At 45.2% G+C, this 23,156-nt stretch overlaps 1 protein-coding gene across 1 annotated transcript in view; it reads left to right on the plus strand.

Annotated features, from left to right (window-relative positions):
* LOC119176530 (uncharacterized) overlaps positions 1 to 23,156 on the plus strand; it is a 196,611-nt gene that overhangs the window by 142,931 nt on the left and 30,524 nt on the right. The window contains exons 13-14 of the mRNA XM_075877830.1: positions 10,829 to 10,958; positions 15,191 to 15,307. Of these exons, the coding sequence (XP_075733945.1) occupies positions 10,829 to 10,958; positions 15,191 to 15,298 (238 nt within the window). The 3' untranslated portion in view covers positions 15,299 to 15,307. The remainder of the gene's footprint in view (positions 1 to 10,828; positions 10,959 to 15,190; positions 15,308 to 23,156) is intronic.

Consider the following 23,156-nt stretch of genomic DNA (forward strand, 5'->3'; position numbering starts at 1 on the left):
TTCCGCCGCTTCGTCCGGGATTTCGCCTCGATCATAGCACTTCTGACAGAGCTACTTAAGGGAGACAGCAATCTATCTGCGTGGTCTCCAGCCTGCTACAGTGCTTTTGCGAAGCTCCGTGAACTGCTAACAACACCACCCATACTGCGACATTTCGATTCAAGCGCTCCCACAGAAATCCACACGGATGCTAGCGGTGTCAGTCTTGGCGTTGTACTCGCCCAACAAAAGCCTGGTTACCAAGAATATGTTGTTGTGTTCGCGAGCCGCACTCTTACAAGAACAAAAGAAAATTATTCGGTAAGTGAGAAACAATGCCTAGCAATCATCTGGGCCATTACCAAATTTCGGCCCTATCTGTACGGCCGCTCTTTCGATGTTGTTACCGATCACCACGCGCTCTGCTGGTTATCCTCCCTCAAAAATCCTTCCGGACGCTTGGCACGGTGGGCTTTATGGCTCCAAGAGTACGACATAGCTGTCATTTATCGCTCAGACCAAAAGCATGCCGATGCCGATGCTCTTTCGTGTTCGTCTGTTTCTGATTATATCGCGCGTATCTCCATCCAAGACAACTTACTTCCACTATCAGGACCCATCGACATGGCTGTGGAGCAGTGCAAAGATTCGTGGATTGCGTCTCTGATGGATTATCTATCTGAAACACTCGCCCACCCACCATCTCGAGTGCTACACCGACAAGCCTCTCACTTCGCCATCCATGATGGAATACTTTATCGCCGCAACTACCACCCTGACGGCCGCAAATGGCTACTCGTCATACCCAGGCATCTCCATGCTAGCATATGTGCTGCTTTCCATGCCGATCCGCAGTGTGCACACGCCGGTTTGTTTAAAAGCTACGCCAGGCTACGTTTTCGGTTTTATTGGTGTGGCATGTACACATTCCTTTCAAAAGTACATTCGATCGTGCACAGAGTGCCAACGTCGCAAGCACGATTCTAGCCATCCTACTGCACCAATGCAGCCGTTACCGTGCCCAGTGCGATCATTCGACCGGGTTGGAATAGACCTTTATGGTCCTCTGTCATATACATCAGCTGGGAATCGCTGGATTATTGTAGCGATCGACCATCTCACGAGATATGCAGGAACGGCCGCTCTACCAGCCGCGACGGCACGTGACGCGTCTTTCCTGCTGCAATGTTTTGTTCTGCGTCACGGCGCTCCATGTGAACTTTTGAGCGACCGAGGCCGCGTCTTTCTCGCGGATGTTATTCAAGAACTTCTTGCTGAATGCCGTGTGATTCACCGCTGTACTACCGTCGCATATCGGCCACAAACCAACGGCTTGACCGAACGTTTCAACTGCACTCTTGGTGACATGCTTTCTATGTATGTCGCCTCCGACCATACGAACTGGGATCTTATCCTTCCCTACGTAACGTACGCTTACAACAGGGCACCTCAAGCGACGACAGGCTTTTCTCTCTTCTTTTTACTCTATGGTCGAGAGCCATCATCTCCAATCGACATCATTCTCTCCTACCGACCCGACTCATCCGAAGGCCCACCAGTTTCCGAAGCCGCTCGGTATGCGGAAGAATGTCTATAATTAGCTCGCGCCCTTACAACACAAGAAGAAGGGCTACAAAAATTTCGTCACGACGATAGACAGTCCCACTACCAGTTTTCGCCCAACTCTTTTGTTTGGCAATCGGTGCCTCCCACTGCTGCTCCTGGTACATCTACAAAGTTCGTCAGCAGGTACCATGGGCCTTATCGCGTCATAGAGAAAACTTCCACTGTCAACTACTTCATCGAACCCCTCATGCCAACTCTGGACCTGCGTGGCCGAGGACGCGAAATCGTACACGTGGATCGTCTCAAACCGTATCACGAACCACTTGTTCTCACGACACCTTAGAACACCTACTTGGCCCCGTCTTCAGCGAGGGGGAAATATGTAATGATGAATGTAGTGGGTCATGCATAGCTCGGAAAATACATCGTGAGTGCTAAGCACGAGACGCTCGCGCCGGACGTTATCGCTGCCTTTGCTGGCTAGGCCTATGCTCCTACCAGGTTTCAAATAACAGTTCTGACTGTCACAGTTCTTTATTATACAACAGAAATGCCGCTAGTGAATGCGAGCTCCTTGATGTGTTCAGCGATGCCAGTACCGTTTTGTAAGATGTCACAGTGCACGGATACGAGGGAACAACTTCGTGGCGGCAGTATGACGTCGTCATCGGCAATACGGAAGTGAAGTGGCTTGTGTTCCTCATCTGTAGCAGTCTCCAAGCTTATAGCGAACATTACGCTTCTGTCACGGATGTCAATCACAGCCCCGTATTCGCACAAGAAGACCATTTTCAATATGAGCTGTTTACAGCACTCGTGAAAAATAACGAGGGTGGTGACAAAGGTGGAACCAGTGAAGAAGAGTCGGGCCGTGCCCTTTCCAACTGGTGTCATCAACAGACCTCCTGCAGTTCTTATATTGGGTTCGTGCCATGGCATCTTCACCTACCTTAGTCTGTCGGCTAGCTGCAGGCTTATTATAGAAAAGTGGGAGCCGGTGTCCACAAGAGCCGTCACTTGGTGGCCCTCAATGTGAACAACGAGTTCAGCGCTGATAACGTCGGTTACGTCTGCAGTTGTTTCATTCTTCGTATTAGTCGTTGCTGTCGTCGTCTTCGGCATCGGCGGCTTCGAGCAGTCTTATGTCTGCCATGGGGGCTGTTCGGAAATTCGATTATTGGCAACCCCACCCCCCGAGGTCGCTGCGTCTAGTTTCCCCGTTGCGAGCTAGGGGACCTGCCCCTGGTGATGTCGGCAAAACTGCGACGATTAGGTGAAGTGCCCCGCGCAGGAGATGGAGAACGTGACCCGGGACTCATTGGATTCTGCGGCGGTGTGTTCATAGGAGCGTTGATCGTCGTACGTAGGGTAATCATGATAGCGAGGGAACATCGAGTACTGAGTGTCGCGATAACGGCAAACTGTAAACGTGCCCAGCTTCGCCACAATGAAAGCATACCGGTCGGAGTCAGCGGTACGCTACAAATCGGTTTTTCGACACTGGTAGGTAAGCGGGGACCCACTATTGAACCACGTTGTGGGCTTCACATTTTAGCTAAATGGCATTCGTCTTGTCGGCAAGATCGGTGCGGTTGGGAAAGTCGTCGGCACTGAGAGCGGCTGTGTTTGCGGGGTTTGTGGTGGTCCAGTCATTGGAGTCCGCTGTGCCGAAGGCGTGATGACGGAGCGTCGGACTGCATCAGCATAAGTAAAATGTCGCACATCATCATAGCCGGATGAAGAGCGAGCCTGACAGACCTCATCCCTGACGAAACCAGCAAGAAAAGACAATGCGGGCGTCGGTTCGGTTGCTGGAATTAAACCAAGCATCTAAAGCTCTTCCCTCAAGATCTCCCGGATGACTTCCCGCAGAGGCCTGTCGTTGTCACAGAGGCTCGCGCTCGTCGCAGTCGTAACGGGACTACTCGCTCGAAAGTTGACCGGGTTCTGCTGGTGGTATCGTTGCTGTAGGGCCCGTTCAGTAGCTGTGGCTTCTTTCGTGAACTCGGGTACTGTGGTTGGTGGATTTCTCGCAAGCCCAGCAAACAGTTGCTCCTTCACGCCTCGCATAAGATACCGCAGCTTCCTGTCTTCCGGCATCTCGGGATCTGCCCTGCTGAAAAGACGGGTCATGTCCTCGGTGAACATAGCAACGCTCTCATTTGGTTTTTGAATTTGAGCTTCCAGGAGATGTTGCGCATTCTCCTTCCTGTCGAGACTAGTAAAGGTGTCAATCAGCTGGTTGCGGAAGTCGTCCCACGTAGCCTTGCTTCTTTCCCTGTTGATGTACCACATCTGGGCGTTGTCTTTCAGGTAGAAGTACACATTCGCGAGCTTGTCTTCTGGGGTGGCCCACTGGTTGTACTTCGCGCAGCGTTCGAAGTGGTCCAGCCAGTCTTGCGCGTCTTCATAGTTCTCACCATAAAAGCAGTCAGGAATTATGGGATTCTGAAGTGTCATGTGCGATAAAGCTGCAGTAGCCATGGTGGCTGAAGGCGGCAAGCGATTTCTGGCAGTTTCTGGCAAAGGATTGAGCTCAGGAGCCAGGCCTCGCAGACGGCGACTAAAACAATGGACTGGTGTGTCGACGGGTGGTAGCAATTCCGGGCTCGAATGTCGGGTCCGCGAAGGGGTGCCAAGCATGAAGACTACCCAGCACCTCCACCAGTGTGACGACACGGGATCGACGAGCACACAAAGCACCTCAAACAAATACACTTTATCGATCGCAGAAACAAGACTTCAATGACTTCTTCATCTTTTGCACTCGGTCAAGGACACTCGCGCTGCTTCGTTGTGGCCACCACTGGCACACACGTGCAGCAATATGTGTTCTTAGCAAAGGCGTCACACAAACTGCACATTCCGCAGCTACCAAGTACAACTCACAAAATCACTTAGAAGGTATTTAAAACAACGGGAACAAACCACGCTACAAATGCAATGTCACACATCATAAACTGAGCAAGAACACTTTGTGGCTCCAAATATTCACCACACGCATGTACTCCACATTTGTTCGAACATGTCTCGAAAATTGCTCTTCAAGGAAATACTGAAACAAGCTCCAGCACTGGTCATCATTCAGGCGACACTCTGCAATAAAGTACTCCAGCGGCGTCATAACTCGATTCTTCAACCTTGACTCACTGCACTATACGACTCACTCATACTGCTCAAACATCACATCTTGGCCGATGGTCACCACCCTGTCTTACCCTCCGACCCATCTTGTTTGGATCCTTCCGGTTTCGCGAACATCCCAAGTAATTGTACTATGCGTAGCACGTACATACCAGGGCGGCAGCCAGGAGAAAGGGTTTCGTCTCACTGGTTGGTGCGACATTGTTGGGTTCGTCTGCGAAACGGTCACCTCTTAAAGAGGCTCGCTTCAATGTCTCGATTTCTCCTCACCTGTGCAGGTTAGCTGCCACGTGTGCAGAGGGTAAAGGCATGCCCTGTGCGCCTTTTGATGCTTGTTTTCGCTTGTTTCGTTGCGTACGCCCCTGAAGAGAACGTTTGGCAGGGTTATTTGATGCTGTCGTCTGGGCGTGACGGCGTGCATCTGCTTCAGCGCTCATTTGTGACTAAAATAAGTGCTCTGTTTCGAAAATACGCATCCCGATATGCTTTTTGAAACTGTAGATCACAGGGGATTGCGTTGTGCGTCAATGTAGCATCTTCTTTTGCGTTCGAGCTGCTCAGCGGTACACAACAGCTTCGCGGTATCACACGACTAAAAAACCGTCTGCCACACATGTGCACACCAAAGAATCGTACTCGATCACAAGAAACATGACGCAAACTGCCCCCACACACGATCGGACACAAAAAAAGCACGAGAAAGGACACGAACAAGCACACGGATACGCACAAATCCTCATGCAACCACATTAAAACACGAAGTGCCATCCGCTTTTACAGGTGGAGCATCAGCGCCGTCCCTTAAAAAAGCGGCCAAAATGAACTGCCAACTCTGCTCAGACGTATGGGTTAGAATGGTGACAGTAATCGAAATTTACCTGTCCAATCGAACATTTCGTGTTCAAGTCGAAACTTTTTTGTCCCGAAATTTGTTTAGGAAATGGGAGCACTGCAAGGTGCGAGTACTGACTTGTGCTCTTATTATCAAAAAGAATTCTTTGTGCCTGTACACCCCATGCAATACGTTTCGCTGCACATATGTTGGTGATGTACATGAAGTTTTTTAAATCGTGCCACCTTTTAGGGTGTTAATGTCAGGTTCAGTTAGGTTTGACAACGTCCCTCAATAGTCAGAAGAAAATGAGTTTATATTGAACGCACAAAAATCACTTGCATCTTATTCTGCAAAAAAGATTGTTTTAATTTTAATCTTGGCATCGATCTGCATTGTCAGCATCTGCCTGTAAAAAATTAGCATAAGTTCCTGCGCCTAATATTAAACACCAAAATTGCATTCATACAACACATCAAGTATTGGGCGCAAGCCCACCCCTGGAGGTGCGAGCGCTGCAATTGCTGTGACGTGCGTGGTTGGATCACGTGATCTTGCCTGGCTCTGGCGAAGGAAAGCTAGCGGTTCCATGCGTTGATTTTACCGTGACTTCGCAGTGTTTTCATTTTTTAACAGCGGTGTTTTGCTGTGGCTTCATGTGTGCGGACTTCTGCAGACTACACAATCTGCAAAGTTGGAGTAAAAGTTACCGGCGGCGTGCCACAGTGCGCCACGTACATGAGGGCACTGGCACAGCCGCTGGCTGTGCCACTGTCACTTCTCTCTTTCTCTGTTGTTGTGGGTGTTATTTCGAGCTTATGAAGTTAAAATGAGCACCGACCATTAATGCTCACAGAAAAGCAGAACGTTTCAGTTTCAGCACGGGAGCCTCGTTCACAACGAAAAAGGAATGTGCAAAAAATCCGATGTATAGTTTAGAATAGAACTTAGGTGTGTACTTGTGGGAGAAGTTGCCGTCATTACATTCGAGAATACGCGCCGTTGTCTGACTTGTCAGAGAGTCAAGATATAGCCCGGAAGTACAGTTCTTTTTCCTTTATTTTCGTTATTTTACCCTATTTTGGTCTATTTGTAGCCAGTTGCTTCATGTGTTCGGCCAGCCTGTTCTATGAAACCTTCTTTCTTACATCATACATCCCACAAAACACACGAAAAGCTAAAAAAATTCTAGTAAATGTCTAAAGAAGATAGTCCAAAGGTATATAAGAAGTCTTGTTGAGATGGTATTTACACCTAAGCAGCTTGCAAACCTCCTTAAGCTGTGCGAATGCCACATTATTATGGGGCTAGAAAACTGCTTACAAGAATTCTAAAAAACGTCTTCCTAGATTGTTTAAAGAACTTTTGTAAATGTTTACTATGAATATATTGTTAGAAGCCTAGTAAACTTCTTGCCAAAATTCTAAAAAGACTTCTGCTAGATCTTTTGTCACCTTTTTTGGATATTTATTTCATATGCAAACCCGCTTGTTGAGCGTTTCCCGTGGTTAAAGCTTAATTGAATTGGCGCATTTAGCTGTTCACTGTTGACAGTGACAAGTAGGGACAGCAGCATAATATGGCACTTTTGTAATCAGCAAAATTTGTGCCCAATTTGTTGAAAGAATGAATTAGTGACTGCCATCTATCATTACGATAATCTATTTTGCTTGGAGACAAGACAGGCTTTTAAACAGGAACTCATTTTTGTTTCCGGTGTTGCCTGGAATGCATCGTACTGCACATCCAAAATGCAAAATTTCAACACATCTTGTTGCATACTTGTAACCTTCATTATACATAACAGTGACTGCACACTTTATCCCAAAACTTGCACGCTTTATACTAACTATGATTATACAAAGCAGTTGCGGTACTCGCTAGATACTTGGTCCAGAAAGCTGCTCACATACAAAAGGCACAAACTGTTTTCTTCGAGCAGACTTCTATTAGTGCAACAAAAATTAGCAGGCTAGCTTAGCAAACACATTATTGGCCCAGTAGCAAATATATGAAGGTAGAAAGTTTGTTACAGCCAAAAAGTAGCAGTTGAACAGTTAATTTTTTTCTCACCCAGTACACTTAAATTTAAGTATGTTAGAACCATGAGTAGTCAAAATTAATGGGTTTCACCACAAATTCGTGTTTAACAATCAAATTGTGGTTTTGGCAATACCCAGAATTCTAATTCCATCCCAAAATACTCGCACAAAAGACAATATTCCAGAATGCCTTCTGTCAGTTATTAACAATGTTAAACATGGTTAGGTATCGCTTTAACATATCACCCATGGTTAGGTATTGGCAAGTTAGGTATGATTAAGTGTGACAGAAAACCACTTGATTGCATTATGGCATTAAATTCGAGAAGACAATGAACTAAGGTTAAAAAACATGTTAAAGCAGAATATTCAGTCAATATTACAGTGAAAATAATGCTCTTTTTGGTTTTAGTGCCTGTATTCTGTTATTCACAGTGCACTGTACTTGCTTTTTGCAACATTTCTGGATTAGTGAAGTACCGTATAAACCGGACTATAGGTTGAGTGGGAATATAGGTCGACCCCTCAAGTTCAGGTTACAGAAAAAGAAAAAAAAAGGAAAACAACCCAAAACTGCCGAACCACATTTATTTGCGAATTGGGCGCACCCCATCCCGATCGTCGGAGCTCCCCTCTACCACCATCGCAACTGTCGCATTGTCGCACCATCGCATTGTCTTGCGTTTTAAAATAGGTCCGTTCGATTCGCCTGCACCACGTGAACCAGTTCACGAGGTGCTGCACCTTGCCATTCGTTTCAGCGGTGCAGCATTGACGACCGCTGAACCCTGCCATTCGTTTCGAAAGGTGCAGAAGAGGTGCAGCACCGGTTCATTATTTTCCTGCACCTCCTTCGCTGACGGTGCCGGCTTGGTGCAGCCGCGTGTGCAGCTGAGCAGACGACGCAGCACTTAGACGTAGGTGGCTTAGGCGCCGTACCTGCCTCTACAAACGCGCTGTGTATTTTCAAGATGTTTGCGCCTCATAAACTGTCCGCATGTGCGTTTCGCCATAGGTCAGTGTCTGATGAACGGTGTAAATTAACCGAAAAGAAATAAGGCCAACACCTTGTCGGCACATCGTCATTTGTTTCGGGTGTCGTGCTCTGCCTGCACCGCTGAACTCACGCTGCACAATTTCTGAACTTCCCGTGCACAGCCGTGAACCGGTTCCGACCGGTGCAGGTGAATCGAACGGACCTAATGACGAAGGGCGGAAGCTTTCTGCCATCTGCCGTGCATGCCAGCATGACGGTGAAGCGCTAGTGTTCGTTGCCAGTGGACAGCAGCTTCACATCTTTGGCGCCGCGCTGCGTTATCGTGGTCGACGAAGGCATGTCAAACCACACGGGGGTCTCATCGGCGTTGTCAATCTGCCCCATCATGTAGTCGTTCTGCTCCCGAAGCCGGTTTACGAAGCGCTGAAAGTTTATGAGCTTGTCCTCGAACTCCTCCGGCAACTTTTGACAGATGGATGTGCGCCGCCGGAGAGAAAATCCTTTGCGTCGCATAAATAAACGCACCCAAGAGTTCGGTGCACGAAGCTCTTCTCTCGTGAGCCCAGCTTCCCGAGCGAGTTCCACGGCTTTCTTGCGAATCGTATCCACGGTCACTGGCAGCGAGCGCGCGCGAACTTCCCGCACAAAGTCCGCTAGCTTATCCTCCAGCTGCGGATGAACGGCACTTCTTCCACGAAACGACATTTTTCGAGGATTGCACATCTGCAGCTTCCCTTTCTGCGCCCTCCAATAGCGCACGCTTTTTTCTGATACACCAAAGCGGCGCTGAGCAGCCATATTCCCGTTCGCTTCTGTGAACTTAACAACTTTTAGTTTAAACGCAGCTGAGTACTGCCTCCTCGCACCGCTAGACATATTCAGTGAACGAAAAAAAAAAAAAGGCCATTAAAAATGCAGCGCAATGTCAAGCGGAGCGAAAACTCGGAACAGATCAGAAGCAAATCACGAACACACACACAAAAAAAAAAAACAGACTGCGATTGGATTTGGATGCGGATATGGCCGCGTCTGGCTTCACAAGCACATGCAAGCCATATGTTGCCAGACAGCGTTGCACTGTTGGCTAGACACCGCTATATAAGACGAGGGGCGACTTTAGCTTATTATTTTATTGAAAAAATCGCGACTTATATTCCGGTTTATACGGTAAATCTGCGAAGCATGCAGTGCAAGTGTGAGTCTGTTGAATGCAAGGTGCATACTTCTGAAGCTTATAGGGAAGCTTCCTATCATTTTGCAGGAGTTGTCTCAAAATATGACTTCAGTAAAAGCTCGTTAATTCGAACTTGTATGGCACTATAAAAATCTTTGAATTAAGCAGAGTTCGTATTAGAGGCAGAGTTGCAATGAACGGACATCGCACCACACTTTGGACAGAACCCAAAGAAGCCACCTCTAGGCTCATTATCATTAACTAGACTCTACTACACGTTTGTGGCAGGGAATTTCGTAAATTAACCTAAATGGAGCTCTAACAGTGAACGCGATTGATCAGTGTATGATACATGGTAAAGAAGCACTGACACACGCATTCGTTTAAGCAGTGAGCCTTAATGTGAAACCTATTATTCTATTTACACCACAAAACACATTTTTGTACATGCAGGGGTTAATGCAAAGAAAATTAATGTAATCAGTCATTTTCTTTTCCTTGCGTTTCTTCTGTTGCGACTCCATGAGCATAATCTGCAGCTTTCCCAAAAGAGCTCCAGCACAGCGTCCGCATTCTTGTGTGCTGAGAAATGTTGCTGTTTCGTTGTTTTACATCTCTAGTAAATTTGGTTTGGTTTGGTGTTGCAATACTTTGTGATTCCTTTCGGCCAACTTCTGCAGAGAGCAATAAAAACCATGAGTTACCAGTTGGAACTAATCATTGTGGATACCAACATGTTTAAATAATTGCAAGATTTTTCCCACAGAAATACACAGGACTGTGCTGGGAGCTAGGCGTCAGTTTGAATTAACTGTTAACTATTAATTTCCAGGGAACTCTAGACAATGAGCTCTTTTGGTTTTAGTAGCCATCATGTGCTCTTTCAAAGTGATTGAAACCTACGTTAAGTTTGATTATAATCTGCATTTGTTTTTTTGTTTTGTTGTGAAAGTAGAGTAATTAAACTTGCAAAAGCAAACAAAAACAAGAAATATGTAATTTTGGAAACAAACTTGCATTTTTCAACTCGCTTCACACCTTAATATTCAAAGTATTTACTGGTAAAGTTTGTACATTTACTGCTTTTCCTTCAGTATCCATTTTATGGGCCAACGCAAAATATCTCTTTCATGCTTCAGACAAAAGTTGGAGGTGATGGCAGTTGACATCGGAATACGCTTGGATGAAGCCCGCAAAATCATAAATTTGGGAGCAGATGACGAGGTAAAACACTTGGCAAGCCTGTTTCTTTAAAAAGTGCCTTTTTTTTTCTTTCTTTGAAAATGTTAGTGTGCCTGGCACTGCTGTTCAGTGTTGAATGTGAAAGGCTATTGCAGAAATAAAAAAAGGGGGAGGGCAAGTGTGGCACTTTTGTATTATTGCAGAGTCACAATCCGACATTTTAAAATGTATTGTCACACTCCCAATGTTGTGTGAATATAGATGGAGTAGCCACATTGCAAATGCAGGATAGCATATGATAAGTACTAGTGTGATGCAGCCTTCAAAAATTCATGCTTGGTAAGCTAATAATTGAAAAGCTTGTCAGCAGTGTCCTTCAGCAGCATGTATTTGCTCCTGTAAAATTTCTGGCTGTTTATGTAGCATCATTTGATATAAAGGCTTTGTATGTGAATGCTTCTTATTTTCATTATTTCTTCACGCCACCACTTGTAAGTTTTTCTAGCATAATGAGCTGAACAGGAGTGCAGACGCCAACACAGTGTGATAAGTTCGTACAGGAGAATTATTGATGTGTTGATGCTGTCCCAGATGCAGTGTCGGTGAGTAGACGTAGTGCCAGTGCTTTGTTCACTCACCAACTTTCTGGCTCTTGCCTTCACACACGCATCTTTTTTCTTTTTGCTCACTGCAACCATTCCACTTTCGGACCGCCATCTGCCACCTCTTGCAGTGTATACATGCCTAAAGGGTTACCGACGCAAAAATGTTGGCCTCTTGTTTTTTTGTTTTTTGTTTTTTTCCTGCTGCAATGTTGACTAACAGGCCCTTAGGCCTGTTAGTCATAAAACTACACATCATTTTCTGCAGTGCATGGCAGATAATTGATTACAAACTTGTTATTACTTACCTGTGTCAGTTTTGGTTTCAAAAACAAGCCACCGGGTGCAACTATTATCACCTAGTGCATGCAACACTCCACCATGCCAGCACACAGAACTGTGATGCACTTCAGTGCAACTCGCATCAAGAAGCTTTTTAAAACAGAAAACAAGATAACAATGCCATCAAACACAAAGCTTTCAACTCGTGCGTTGCAGCCATGTACTTGCAAGCAGCTGCCGAGTAATAGCCTGCTGCACCAAGCACGACCAAAGAAAAATGAAGGCTATGACGTCGTCATAACTTAGTGCAGCGTGGTCACATGAGGAAACTAGGGGGTCTTCAAGTGGACGCATTGAGGGTGTCAGTAGCGCGATACAGTCAATCGCTCACACAAACCTCAAAATACTTTAAAATGCCTTCCAAGCTATATTCACTGTTGATATCTTGTAGATGGTATACACATGTTCATGGGAATCGATCCCGCAGGCTATCTCAGCCGCAAAATTTTGTGTCAGTACCGCTTAAAGGGAGATGCAATTAAAAAAAGAAAGATTTCTTCAATTTGTAGCCCAAAGTAAGGAAACTTTTGCTGTTTACATAAGTTATTATACAGATTTCAAATATGTAATCACTTTTCTAGTGAGGTGTTTAGTATTCATTTTCTACCATCTTGGAGACTTTTTATGACACTAACCTTTCATAATTATGAGTCATCAATGGCTCATATTGCTTCACATTGACTGTAGAATGTAAATTACTATGAAAAAAGTGTGTGCAATATACATTTAAACGAACAAGAAAAATTGTAATGTGAGAAGCGGTAAAGGCTTGGCTCATCTAATTGCTTACATTAAGGCCATAATAAACATATGATGGATATCGTACTTTAAAGGAAATAATTGCGCTCTTTACGTGTTAAGAAATATGTGGCAAAAGATTCATGTTGATCTGGCCATCAGAAGTACTAAAAACAAGGCATCAAAACTCAAGAAGTTGCCTGAAATTGCACCCCATAAAAAAAGGCATTTTCAGCGTAGAAATGAGGGCTCATCTCTGTGGCAATGATGTGTTATTCAAATGATTTCTTCTATTATTAGAGCTTGGGAGTCATGGTTATTCTGAGCATGTAGCTTTGGTGAACTCCTCATGCAAAATGCAGTGGCAAGCAGCCAGGGGAAAATTTTCAGGGGATTCAATCAGCTTTTTTTAGTTTTTTATAGCCACCTAGTTCTCATTAAAAGTGATTTTAGCCTACTTCTAAGTCGCCTGCAACCTTTATTTCATTTTCTTTTGTTATGCGAGTAGAGAAACTAAACTTGTGAAAGCAATTAAGAACAAAAGATGTGTATTTTTGGAAAAACTTTACTTTTTGAATCTCATCTCTTCATAAATGGGTAATTAACCACATTTTCAAGTAATCAGCAAATGGCCTCGATACTGGAGTTTTTTTGCCTCATGAGTCGATTGCTGCAAAAGTTTCCCAAATCTATCAAGAACCAACAGAATTCGTCGAAAAAAAGGGAAATTTAGGAGCTCTTTTTTTTTTCGGTAGATGCAATATTAATGAGAACTGAGAGACAGTAATGCCAAGAAAGTGATGAGGGATGTTATTTGTAGTAATTATGATACAAGATCAAGGAAAGTCAAGTGGACAAAAAGATGTGTCAGAATCTGCAGTCTTTGAATTCAGAGATTGCAACAATACCTTGGTTTGGGCAAGTTGGTTTACACAGCAAGAAAATAAGACGACGCAGACCGCCAGGGAAGAATCAGCGAAAGGAAAGAGCGTCAAGTTGCAATTGACGTTTATTTGAATCGAAAAACATGATATACCCTCGCATCAATCTTGTGCATATGCACACATCATCCAACAGGAGATTACATTGGTCAATATTACAGCATGAAACAAGCAATCAAATTATCGAGCATCCAAATGCGTAGAAAGAAAAGCCACCTCATTATCTTGCAACGCCGAAGACAGGCAGCTGACACACTTATCTCCTGCTTTCCTGATCAAGTACGACTCGACTATTTCACGTTCTGTTTTTGTTGTTCCTTTTTTCAAAAAAGTGGTGTTCTGAAATAAAGGCATGCAATCGCATTGCTTGGAATGTTCTGCTATGTGGCTACCTAATTTTTTCTTGACATCATTATTGTGTTGTCTAGCCCTATCGTTAAAGCGCTGAGAGGTCTGTCCAATGTGGACAAGACCACAAGTCAGGGGGATCTGGTAAACCACCTTTGCGGTACACTCAGTATAAACAGTCCTGTGATTAGTTGTCCTGTGTGTCCTGTAAATGTCCTGTGAACATTGCACGAGCTGATAGTATTCAGCACCTTGCAAACTATCAGCCATCTGCAACCTTCAAAGGAAGAAAACACTCGTGCAACGCTATATACTCATTACTCTGCCTTCGAGATGCCAATAAGCTTTTCTCAGTATGCCATAAAATCCAGAAATACACCATGTTCTGACCTATTATTTTGTGAGACTTTGCCTTTTTTCTCTTAAGTTTCTAAAACGGCACTGAATAGCGACTACACTGTGAGCCTTGTGGCAACTTTGCCATATTAGTAGGCATCAATTAAAAAAAAAAGGAGTGCTTAAACTGAAATGTACATGTTTTGACTGCGTGTGGATAATATTGCCATAACAAGCTCAGCAGCAATGCAGCAGTTCAAGTGGCAGGCACTGTTAGAATAAAATGTATATATGGGAGAAAAAGGTGTTTGCGGGGTTCCTGAGGAATTAAACATTGAATAAAGATGTGCAGTCTATAACCCACCTATATATACTGCATCTGCTGCACCCGGCAGTAGACTAGCGTGTTCAAATTCTTTGCTGCTTGCCCCCATCAGTGACTGCCCATTAACTGGTGACCGGTGCTGTTGAAACCTGTATGATGATGCAACTGCCATTTTGTTAGCAAATCGCATTGTCTATTTTTTAAACCAGGTTTGTTTGTGATCCCGCTACTGTAACTTTCCCCTGAGTCATTTGGATGTAGCAGGTATATTAAGGAACACTGGAATGAAGCCACAGAAAGCATAGAGAAAATTTGTTCAGTTGAAATGCAGAGATGAGTTGAGGAAGTACTAAACACGAAAGTGAAATAAGAACTTGATGAAGGTGATATTAAACCTACATCCCCTGCGCTTACACGAGGGATGCTTTACCAGTCATGTTGACATTGGGAAGTGAGTTTGACATTTCGTGAATAAAAATACTACCATTGTGTCCATTCATTCTATGAACTCCATTACTGTCACTGTTATCTTGGAACATGTAGGAGGCAATCCGAAATAGATTTTTATTTGCGTGACAGTTACATACAACTGCTATGTCTGTGCATAATAGCATGAAATAATGTAGCTATTGCTCTTTTCAGCCATCTGATACTGAGAGCGAGATATCAGTGAGCGTCCAAGACTTGGCTGACGAGCTTGTAGATGCCTTGATGTGCAGCGATTTCCCTGAGGCTCCAGAAGACATGTGACTTTAATCAGTACGCATCATTTTTATGTAAGCTGTTTGACAAGTTCTGTCTACAGTGTAGTTTTTTTGCCTGCACAAAGCAAAAAATATTTGTTTACTTGCAGAAACATCATTATGTGTTGTGCGCTTGCCCAACAAAGTCGGCAGCAATGTACCTGCCAAGGTTAAGCAACCTGCATCGCATTTGCTTTAACAGAATACGGTTAAACCAGATAACTGTTAAAACCACCAAGCACATCGGTTTTTTTTTTTACCTTCTAAATATTCAACTGAAGTGGTAAGCTAAAACCACGCAATGGTTACACTGTTTAGTTCATAAGTGGCAGTCTGACAGCGATCACAGCTCTGTAAACGCAGTTTGTTTCGATGCCCTTCCTGCTTGTGATTTCGCTAGTTTTGTTGTAATGTGAATGAGCCAAAATTTCTCAGCTGTGACCTCCTGTTTATGACCAACATTCGCACTTGATGCTTAACAACTTTCATATCAGTGCCGAATTCTCAACTTTAATGAAAGAAGAATAAAATAAAATGGATCACATTATTTGTCACCTAGTTTGCAAATGATTTAATCTCAGTGCGACTTTGACAAGGCAATGCTTGATTTATAGAGATAGCTTCCTTCAATTGCAGGTGAGTGTATGCTGCATATGCATGTAACCCCACAGAAGGTCTGTCAATTAGGAGGCTGTGGTGGTGCAATGATTGCAATTTATCATTTAGCTGACGTATTTAAAAAAATAAAAAAGTTTCAAGATAAAATGCAGTGGCACAATTGGGCCCCATTGGCATTTCCTTCTCATCAACTAGCCAGGCTTTGCTTCTGGCTAGTGGATAATGAATTATGCCCGAGCACTTTTTAATGGCTGGGCCTATAAACCACTGACTCATGCAGTTCAGATAAAGTGATGCATGTTATTATTTGACACTTCTGACACTTATGAGGCGTTTGCTACGTAAAGCCAGCACAGCATTTTTTTTTTTTTTCAAAACAATTTGAAGCATTGTTGTGGCTATGTGGTGGGACAGTGGCTTGCCATGCAGAAGGCCTGGCTTTGATTTGTTCATACCCGTAGCTTTGCTTTTCATTATTTGCATTTTCATGATTTTTCGCTCGTCAGCAGTGTTGATTTTTTTCTTGCAACCATTGATGCCAACACCATGATTTCTGTAACACAAGCTTTTTAAAGGGGCCCTGCAACACTTTTTGAGCATGGTGAGAAAACGCTGCCAATCGGTAGTAAAGGCTCTTGACAATATGTGAGCCAAATATTACAGTGCAGCAGGCGGCCTAGAATTCAGAATGAATTATCAGTCATCTAAAAATGCTTTTTCTTCTCTCGACAAATCACGCAATATGCCCAAAAGTCACACGTACTAAGCCCATCTATCAGCCATTCGCTGAATTGAACATGGCGCGCTCGCTCGTTACAGAGATCGGCGCGGGATGCCGCTACTTGTCCACGCTTGCGCGTGCGATCACACTGAAAAAGCTGCACATTCTAAGAAAAAACAAAGAAAAAAGTGCTCAAGGTCACGAGGGGGGCGTGATATTTTTCTGTCGCCCTGCAGTCCCTCCCTGTTTAGCTTTCAGCGCTTTCGTCGGGACAAGAGGAGAGAATGCAATCGCAGCATGCGACAAATCTTTGTAACTCCACTCGCACTAAACGGGTTCTTAAAATTTTTGCGGCGTTGAATAGGTGAGGCAATAAGCTCTTCCAGTGAATTCATTCTATGGTTACTTGAAAAAGTGTTTCAGGGCCCCTTTAATGTTGTCATGTTAAAAAATATAGAATGACATTAATCAGTGCAGAGCTAGTAAGTATCAAGAGCATCAGCTGAAGCTCAGGGAGAGATATTGCTAGCCCATTTGGGGCAGTGAGAAAACCTTGAATGCTTATTTGAAATCACATGCGTTTGCAGTGACCTGATCTTGCTTATTCAGTCATTGGGCAGTGCTCATCTAAGGGCTAGCAGTTAAAGTGAAGAGATTTTCCATCAATAATGTTAGCTTTTGATTGTCAAAATGCGATGATTGACGTTTACCTTGAGTAGGAACAAAGAAGGTGAGCACTTCACTCTTGTGAGAAGCATTTTTTTCCTGCTTTTGTAGTTCTAATCTACAATTAATGAAGAAAAGAAGCATAAAGTTAAGGGATCATTTTTTTGTTAGACGTAATGATAATGAAAATGTCTGTTATTTCTCATTAATATTTAATTTACAATGAAGTATGACATAACCCAAGAATGCAGTTCTCCTGTTGAATTTCACCGAAAGAAATATATTGTCTTGTTGTACATGCATAGCTTACGATCTCTCGAGAATATGGGCATATATAGTCTTGATAAAGAATCAGCCTGCAAGCAGGTACAGTTGACTCTTGCCTTAGTGATGTCCTTTTCTTTTTTGTGGATATTAAATTTTCTATCTGCACATGCTTTTCCAGATCACTGAATCCTTCTGCTATTCTCTTGTTTATGACTTGTTTTACTCATTAACACCTTGCTCTAGACTTGCATTGTATTCGTCATTGATAAGAATGATGGTCAGGTACAAGAACTTCACATATTCTTCAATTACCTCAAAAACTAGGTTAGTCAAGTGCAAGTACTTCACACGTGCTACGTGTCCTGAAAAAGAAGGTTGAATAGAATTGGTTTCATGATCGATGCATAGTTCATGAATTGTGGTGTGCTCTGTGACAAATAAACTACAACAATGGTAGAAAAGTGCCCAGAAATCCCAGTTGGGACCATTTGAAACTGGTTTTGTTTGCTTCTGGGGACCAGTTGCATCCCATTGCAAGCACATTGTTCTTTAACTGAAACTAGAAGAAACAAGTTAGCCCCAGTTAAAGCCAGCTTATGATCAGTATAGGTAATAGTTTCACCTGGAATATGTTGAATTCGTATGCCGAAAAATCTGGCATTGTGTCTTTCACAACCAGATTCCACAGTGTGTCGGGTTACATTTCATATAATAGCCCTGTAGTACTACTACCATACATATATTCTCACGCTTTTCTTTAATAATAACTGTTCTCATGTTGACATATTTGATGTTTGCTTAGCCATGTACTGGGCAGCTTCTCATGAAATGCTTTCATAAAGACATGTGATAAGCGTGCCTTTGAAGCATTTGTCAATATTTTTTACCTTTTCATGCTCTGACATGCACCTCAAGCAGTGGCCACCACACTATGTCTATAGTGTAGTAAAATATTCCAGTACCATACTATCATCATCAGCCCGACTACCCCCACTTCAGGGCAAAGGCCTCTCCCATAATCGGCCAATTAACTGGGCTTTGTGCTATCTGCTGCCATGTTATACCTGTGTGGTCAACTGTGGGCGCAGGTTAGCCAGATGAGGACAGAGGACGTTCGAGGAGAGACTTTTATATACACGAAGACGGACAAGGGGATACACACAGCATAAACTCACACATATATACACACGTTCACGGTCCTACGCGGAAGGGAAGTTAATGTTCTTGTTCGTCCACTCACGTTCTACTCTTGGAGCGTGAACGTTGCGCTTGACCTTGAGCTCTCTGGTAGTCAGGAGGCGGTGTGCCTTGTGCTTGCGGAGTTCGTACCGAGGCGGGGCCCGGCCTAGAAGATAACCGCCAGGGGCATTCCAGTACGGTGGGCAACGCCTGGGCTTGCCTGTACACCACTGAGAACAGCGTACTGCCAACTGCCGCGAATAGACCTGGGACAGCGTCTCACTCCGAGGCCAGAACAGCAGCTGGCCGTGACGAACGTTGCTTCAGACCAACCCGGGGGTGAGGTAGGGCGATGCCCAGTCCAGGATGCACCCGAGGACTTCAACGCCGAGACGAGGCCCGGACACGGAGGGTCAGAACGAGCAGCCGGGGCATGGCCCGAACTTGTCCTTGCGCTCTGCTCTCTGGGGTTAGCCGAGCTGTCCCCGTGGCTCGGGAGCTTTTCACGAGGTACGCGCACGAGCACGCACATAGGCGAGCTCATAGTTTCACCGCTATCACCATCATGATGATTCCCGCACACCCTGAAATACTAAATCGGCCCCGCACACCGATTTCTACGTCAAAGCATGACGCACACTCTCCAGGGCAGCGTTTTTTTTTTACCACATCTTCCCCCCAGTTCAAGAACGGTGGGAAAAGAAGGGTAGGCATGTTCATAGAGTAGACGACGTATTACTCGTGTCATGAGTTCTTTGTGTGTCTATACGAGTAATCGGACAGCCTAGTCAGTAGTAAGAGATGTGCGGCTAAGATAGTCGGCACCGACATTATCTGAGCCCTAAATGTATTCTACGTGGAAGTCGTAGTCTATATCAAGAGTAGACTCCAGCGTACCACTCGTGTGTTGATTTGTCGGGCAGAGTTTATGTATTTCAGTGGCTGGTGGTCCGATTGCAAAACAAATGGCCTGCCGTAGAGGTACACATGAAATTTCTGGATACCCCACACGATGGCGAGGCATTCTCTCTCACTTGTAGAATATGCCGCTTCACGAGGTAGCAGCTTTCTACTGGCGTAGGACACTGGATGTAAGAGACCATTGTGTTCTTGTAGGAGGACAGCTCCCAAACTCCGTGATGACGCGTCAGTGCGCAATACGAAAGGCCTTTCAAGGTTGGGTGCTTTCAGTATGGGTTGCCTTGACATCATTGCCTTGAGCTTTTGGAATGCATCCTGATGCTTGTCACGCCAGTCCAGCTTATTAGGACTTCCTTTTTTTTCGTGAGCTCGGTAAGTGGATGTGAAAGCTCGGCATAGTTGGGCACAAACTCTCGGTAGTAGCCGATAAGTCCGAGAAAAGCTCGAAGCTCTTTCTTACTTTCCGGCCGTTTCGCTGACACGATTTTGTCTGATGTGTCCTTCTGGGCTTGTAGCAACCCTTGTCCCACAACGTGCCCAAGGAAGCTAGTCGTCGGGGAACCTATCTCGCTTTTCTTCGGCTTGATAGTTAAACGCGCCTTGGCACACGTTGAAATACATGGCGTAATGTGACCATGTGTTCCTCCCATGTTGCGGTTGCAACAAGAACATCATCAAAGTAGTAATAGACATTGGAAATGTCGCCGAAGACTTCTCGCATCAATCGTTTGAACACGGCAGGTGCAGTCTTTATGCCAAAAGGCATAACCCGGAATTGGTATAGGCCCGAGTCACAGGAAAATGCTGTAGCTTCTTTTGGCGTACTGGCCATGGGTACCTGCCAATATCCTTTTGAGAAGTCAAACTTCGAAAAGTATTGACGCCCAGTAAGTCGTGCAAACATTATGTCAGCGCGGGGAATCGGTTCGGCATCCGGAACGACCACATTGTTAAGTTGACAAAAATCAATGCGGAGGCGCATCGTGCCGTCCTTTTTCTTGACTACCAGAATCGGCGCTTGATAAGCAGATATAGACTTCTCTATTATGCCCAGCCGTAACATTTCCTGGATCTCTTTCTCAATGGCTTCCTTAACAGCAAAAGGTATGGGGTATTGTCGGACATGTATGGGCTGAGCGGTGGTCAATTTCAGCTGGCACGCCGCAACATCAGTCTTTCCCGGTAAATCAGAAAATATGTCGTGGTAGGCGGAAAGGAGCTCGTTGACTTGGTTTCTTTGTTCTCTAGTAAGGCTAGGTGCTACAGCCACATCCTTCCAATTCTGCGTTTGTGCAAGTGGGGCATGTAATAAATTCGCTGCGCCTTCGATTTCCACTTGATGGATTGACGTTACAGCAGCAGCTGTCGTCATTGACGTGTCCGAGGCATTCCGCAGCTCGTACTTTTTGAGAATGTTGATGTGGAAGACAGTTTTTCTGTGACCGAGGTCCACAGCATAATCCAGTGGGCTTTTCTTGTCTATGACAGTAAAGGGGCCCTTCCATGTTAGTATCAGTTTGTTGTGATCGGCGGGTAGCAGCACGAGAACTTTGTCACTCACGTTTAAGTCCCACTTCTTCACCTTGCGATCATAGTAAGTCTTCTGACGAACACGTGCCTTCGCAAGGTCCTGAGATGCTATTTCACAGGTTCGTTGCAGACGTTCCCGCAATTCTGCTATGTATTCGTAGGCTGACTTGGTTGCGTCATCCAACTTTGGGTTAGTCCACAAGTCTCTCAAAATCGTCATTGGGCCGCGAACGTATCGGCCGTAGAGTAACTCGAATGGCGAGTATCCGGTACTCTTTTGTGGCATCTCCCGATACGCGAAAAGGAGGGGGCCGAGGTAGCGGTCCCAATTTTTCGGGCTTTCCTGACTCATTCGGTGGAGCATTTGCTGCAACGTGCCGTTGAATCGCTCCACTAACCCATTTGCCATCGGATGGTAAGGGGTTGTCGGTAATTGCCTGATAAATAGTAGCCGGCTGAACTCCTTCATAACCGACGACATGAAGCTTGTCCCACGGTCACTTACAATATCGCGTGGTAGACCAACTCGCGACAGCATTTTCATTAGTCCCTCTGCCACGACCTTGCTTTCACTCGAAGGAAGTGCGATGGCGCCTAGATATCTCGTTGCAAAATCCACCATGGTTAGAATGTATCTGTTGCCCTTGGAAGATGTCGGTGACAAATAGCCGATGATGTCGATGCCCACACGTGAAAATGGGGGTCTCAATGATTGGCATGGTACCTAGCGGAGCCCGACCAACCAAGTGGCGCGGGACAGTCCACTGACAGATATCGCAGGACTTCACAATACTCTTGGTTTCTGATTGAACACCTGGCCAGAAGAATTCGGCAAGAATACGGTGAGTTGTTCGGGATATCCCTTGGTGTCCGGCGAGGATACCTTTATGGGCTAGTTTGAGCACAGTCTCTCGCAGTTGTCTCGGTACGACCAGTTGCTCGAGTTCCTTCTCCGAGAGTAGCTTGTGCTTCCGATACAAGATACCATCGACAAGAAAGAAGCAGGTTTCGCGATTATTTACTATCAACTTTTTACCAAGACCTTGCCCAAATTGGACAAATCTTGGGCTTCCAGAAAGCAATCTGCGTTCTGAGCTAAAGAGTGCAATTTCTTACAGTTCCTCTCCTTCAGAAATACCCTCAGGGTGGGTGAGCATTCCTTTATGAACTGTTCTGAAATCATTACGTCGCGAAGAGTGTCATATGTTTTCTCTACATTTGCCAGCTCCATCCAACGGTCGAAATGACCTGCTATGTGAGAAGCATATTGGAGCCCCGTCTCCTTGTCCTTTGGTCTCGCCTTGCGAAATTTCCCGCGGTATCCTTCAGCCGTATACCGGAATCGTAACAGCAGTGTTGCCTTCACCTGATCATAGTCGATGGCGGAAGCAGAGTCAAGTCGACTAATCACGGATAACGCCTCTCCCGTCAGGCACAAGCTGAGTGAGAAGGCCCATTTCCTCCGAGGCCACTCCTGAGACACCGCGACGCGCTCAAAACGCTGCAGATATGCGTCGAGGTCATCTCGCATCTCGTTAAACGGTGGCAATAGCTTGTGCGGGCCACAGCTATCCATAACAGCTGGGGACGCTGCGTCGTCGCTTACCAGTCGCCTTATCTCTCCCGCGTTCGAACCAGTCTTCTGCTCTTGCAACTTTAGCTTCAACAGCAAAACGCGCTCCTCGGCTTGCAGCCGTCTTTCCTCCAGCGCTATCTTTTCTCGCTGCTCGTCGCGAACTTGCGCACGAAGGTCCCTTTCGATAACGCACTCCGCGTCAACCCATTCCTGTAGTGCCGATCCCGTTAGACCCATGTCCGTTCCGATCGCGTGCAATTTCTCTAAATTCATCGATTCGTCCCGCCCGTCTGGCTCTCGGCAAGAAGGTAAGGCCGAACTATCCTGGCAGGCTCGCCAAAATTTGTGGGCAACTGTAAACGCAGGTTAGCCAGATGAGGACAGCGG

The sequence above is a fragment of the Rhipicephalus microplus genome, chromosome X (genome assembly GCF_043290135.1).
Source record: "Rhipicephalus microplus isolate Deutch F79 chromosome X, USDA_Rmic, whole genome shotgun sequence".
In the NCBI taxonomy this organism is placed as follows: Eukaryota; Metazoa; Arthropoda; class Arachnida; order Ixodida; family Ixodidae; genus Rhipicephalus; species Rhipicephalus microplus.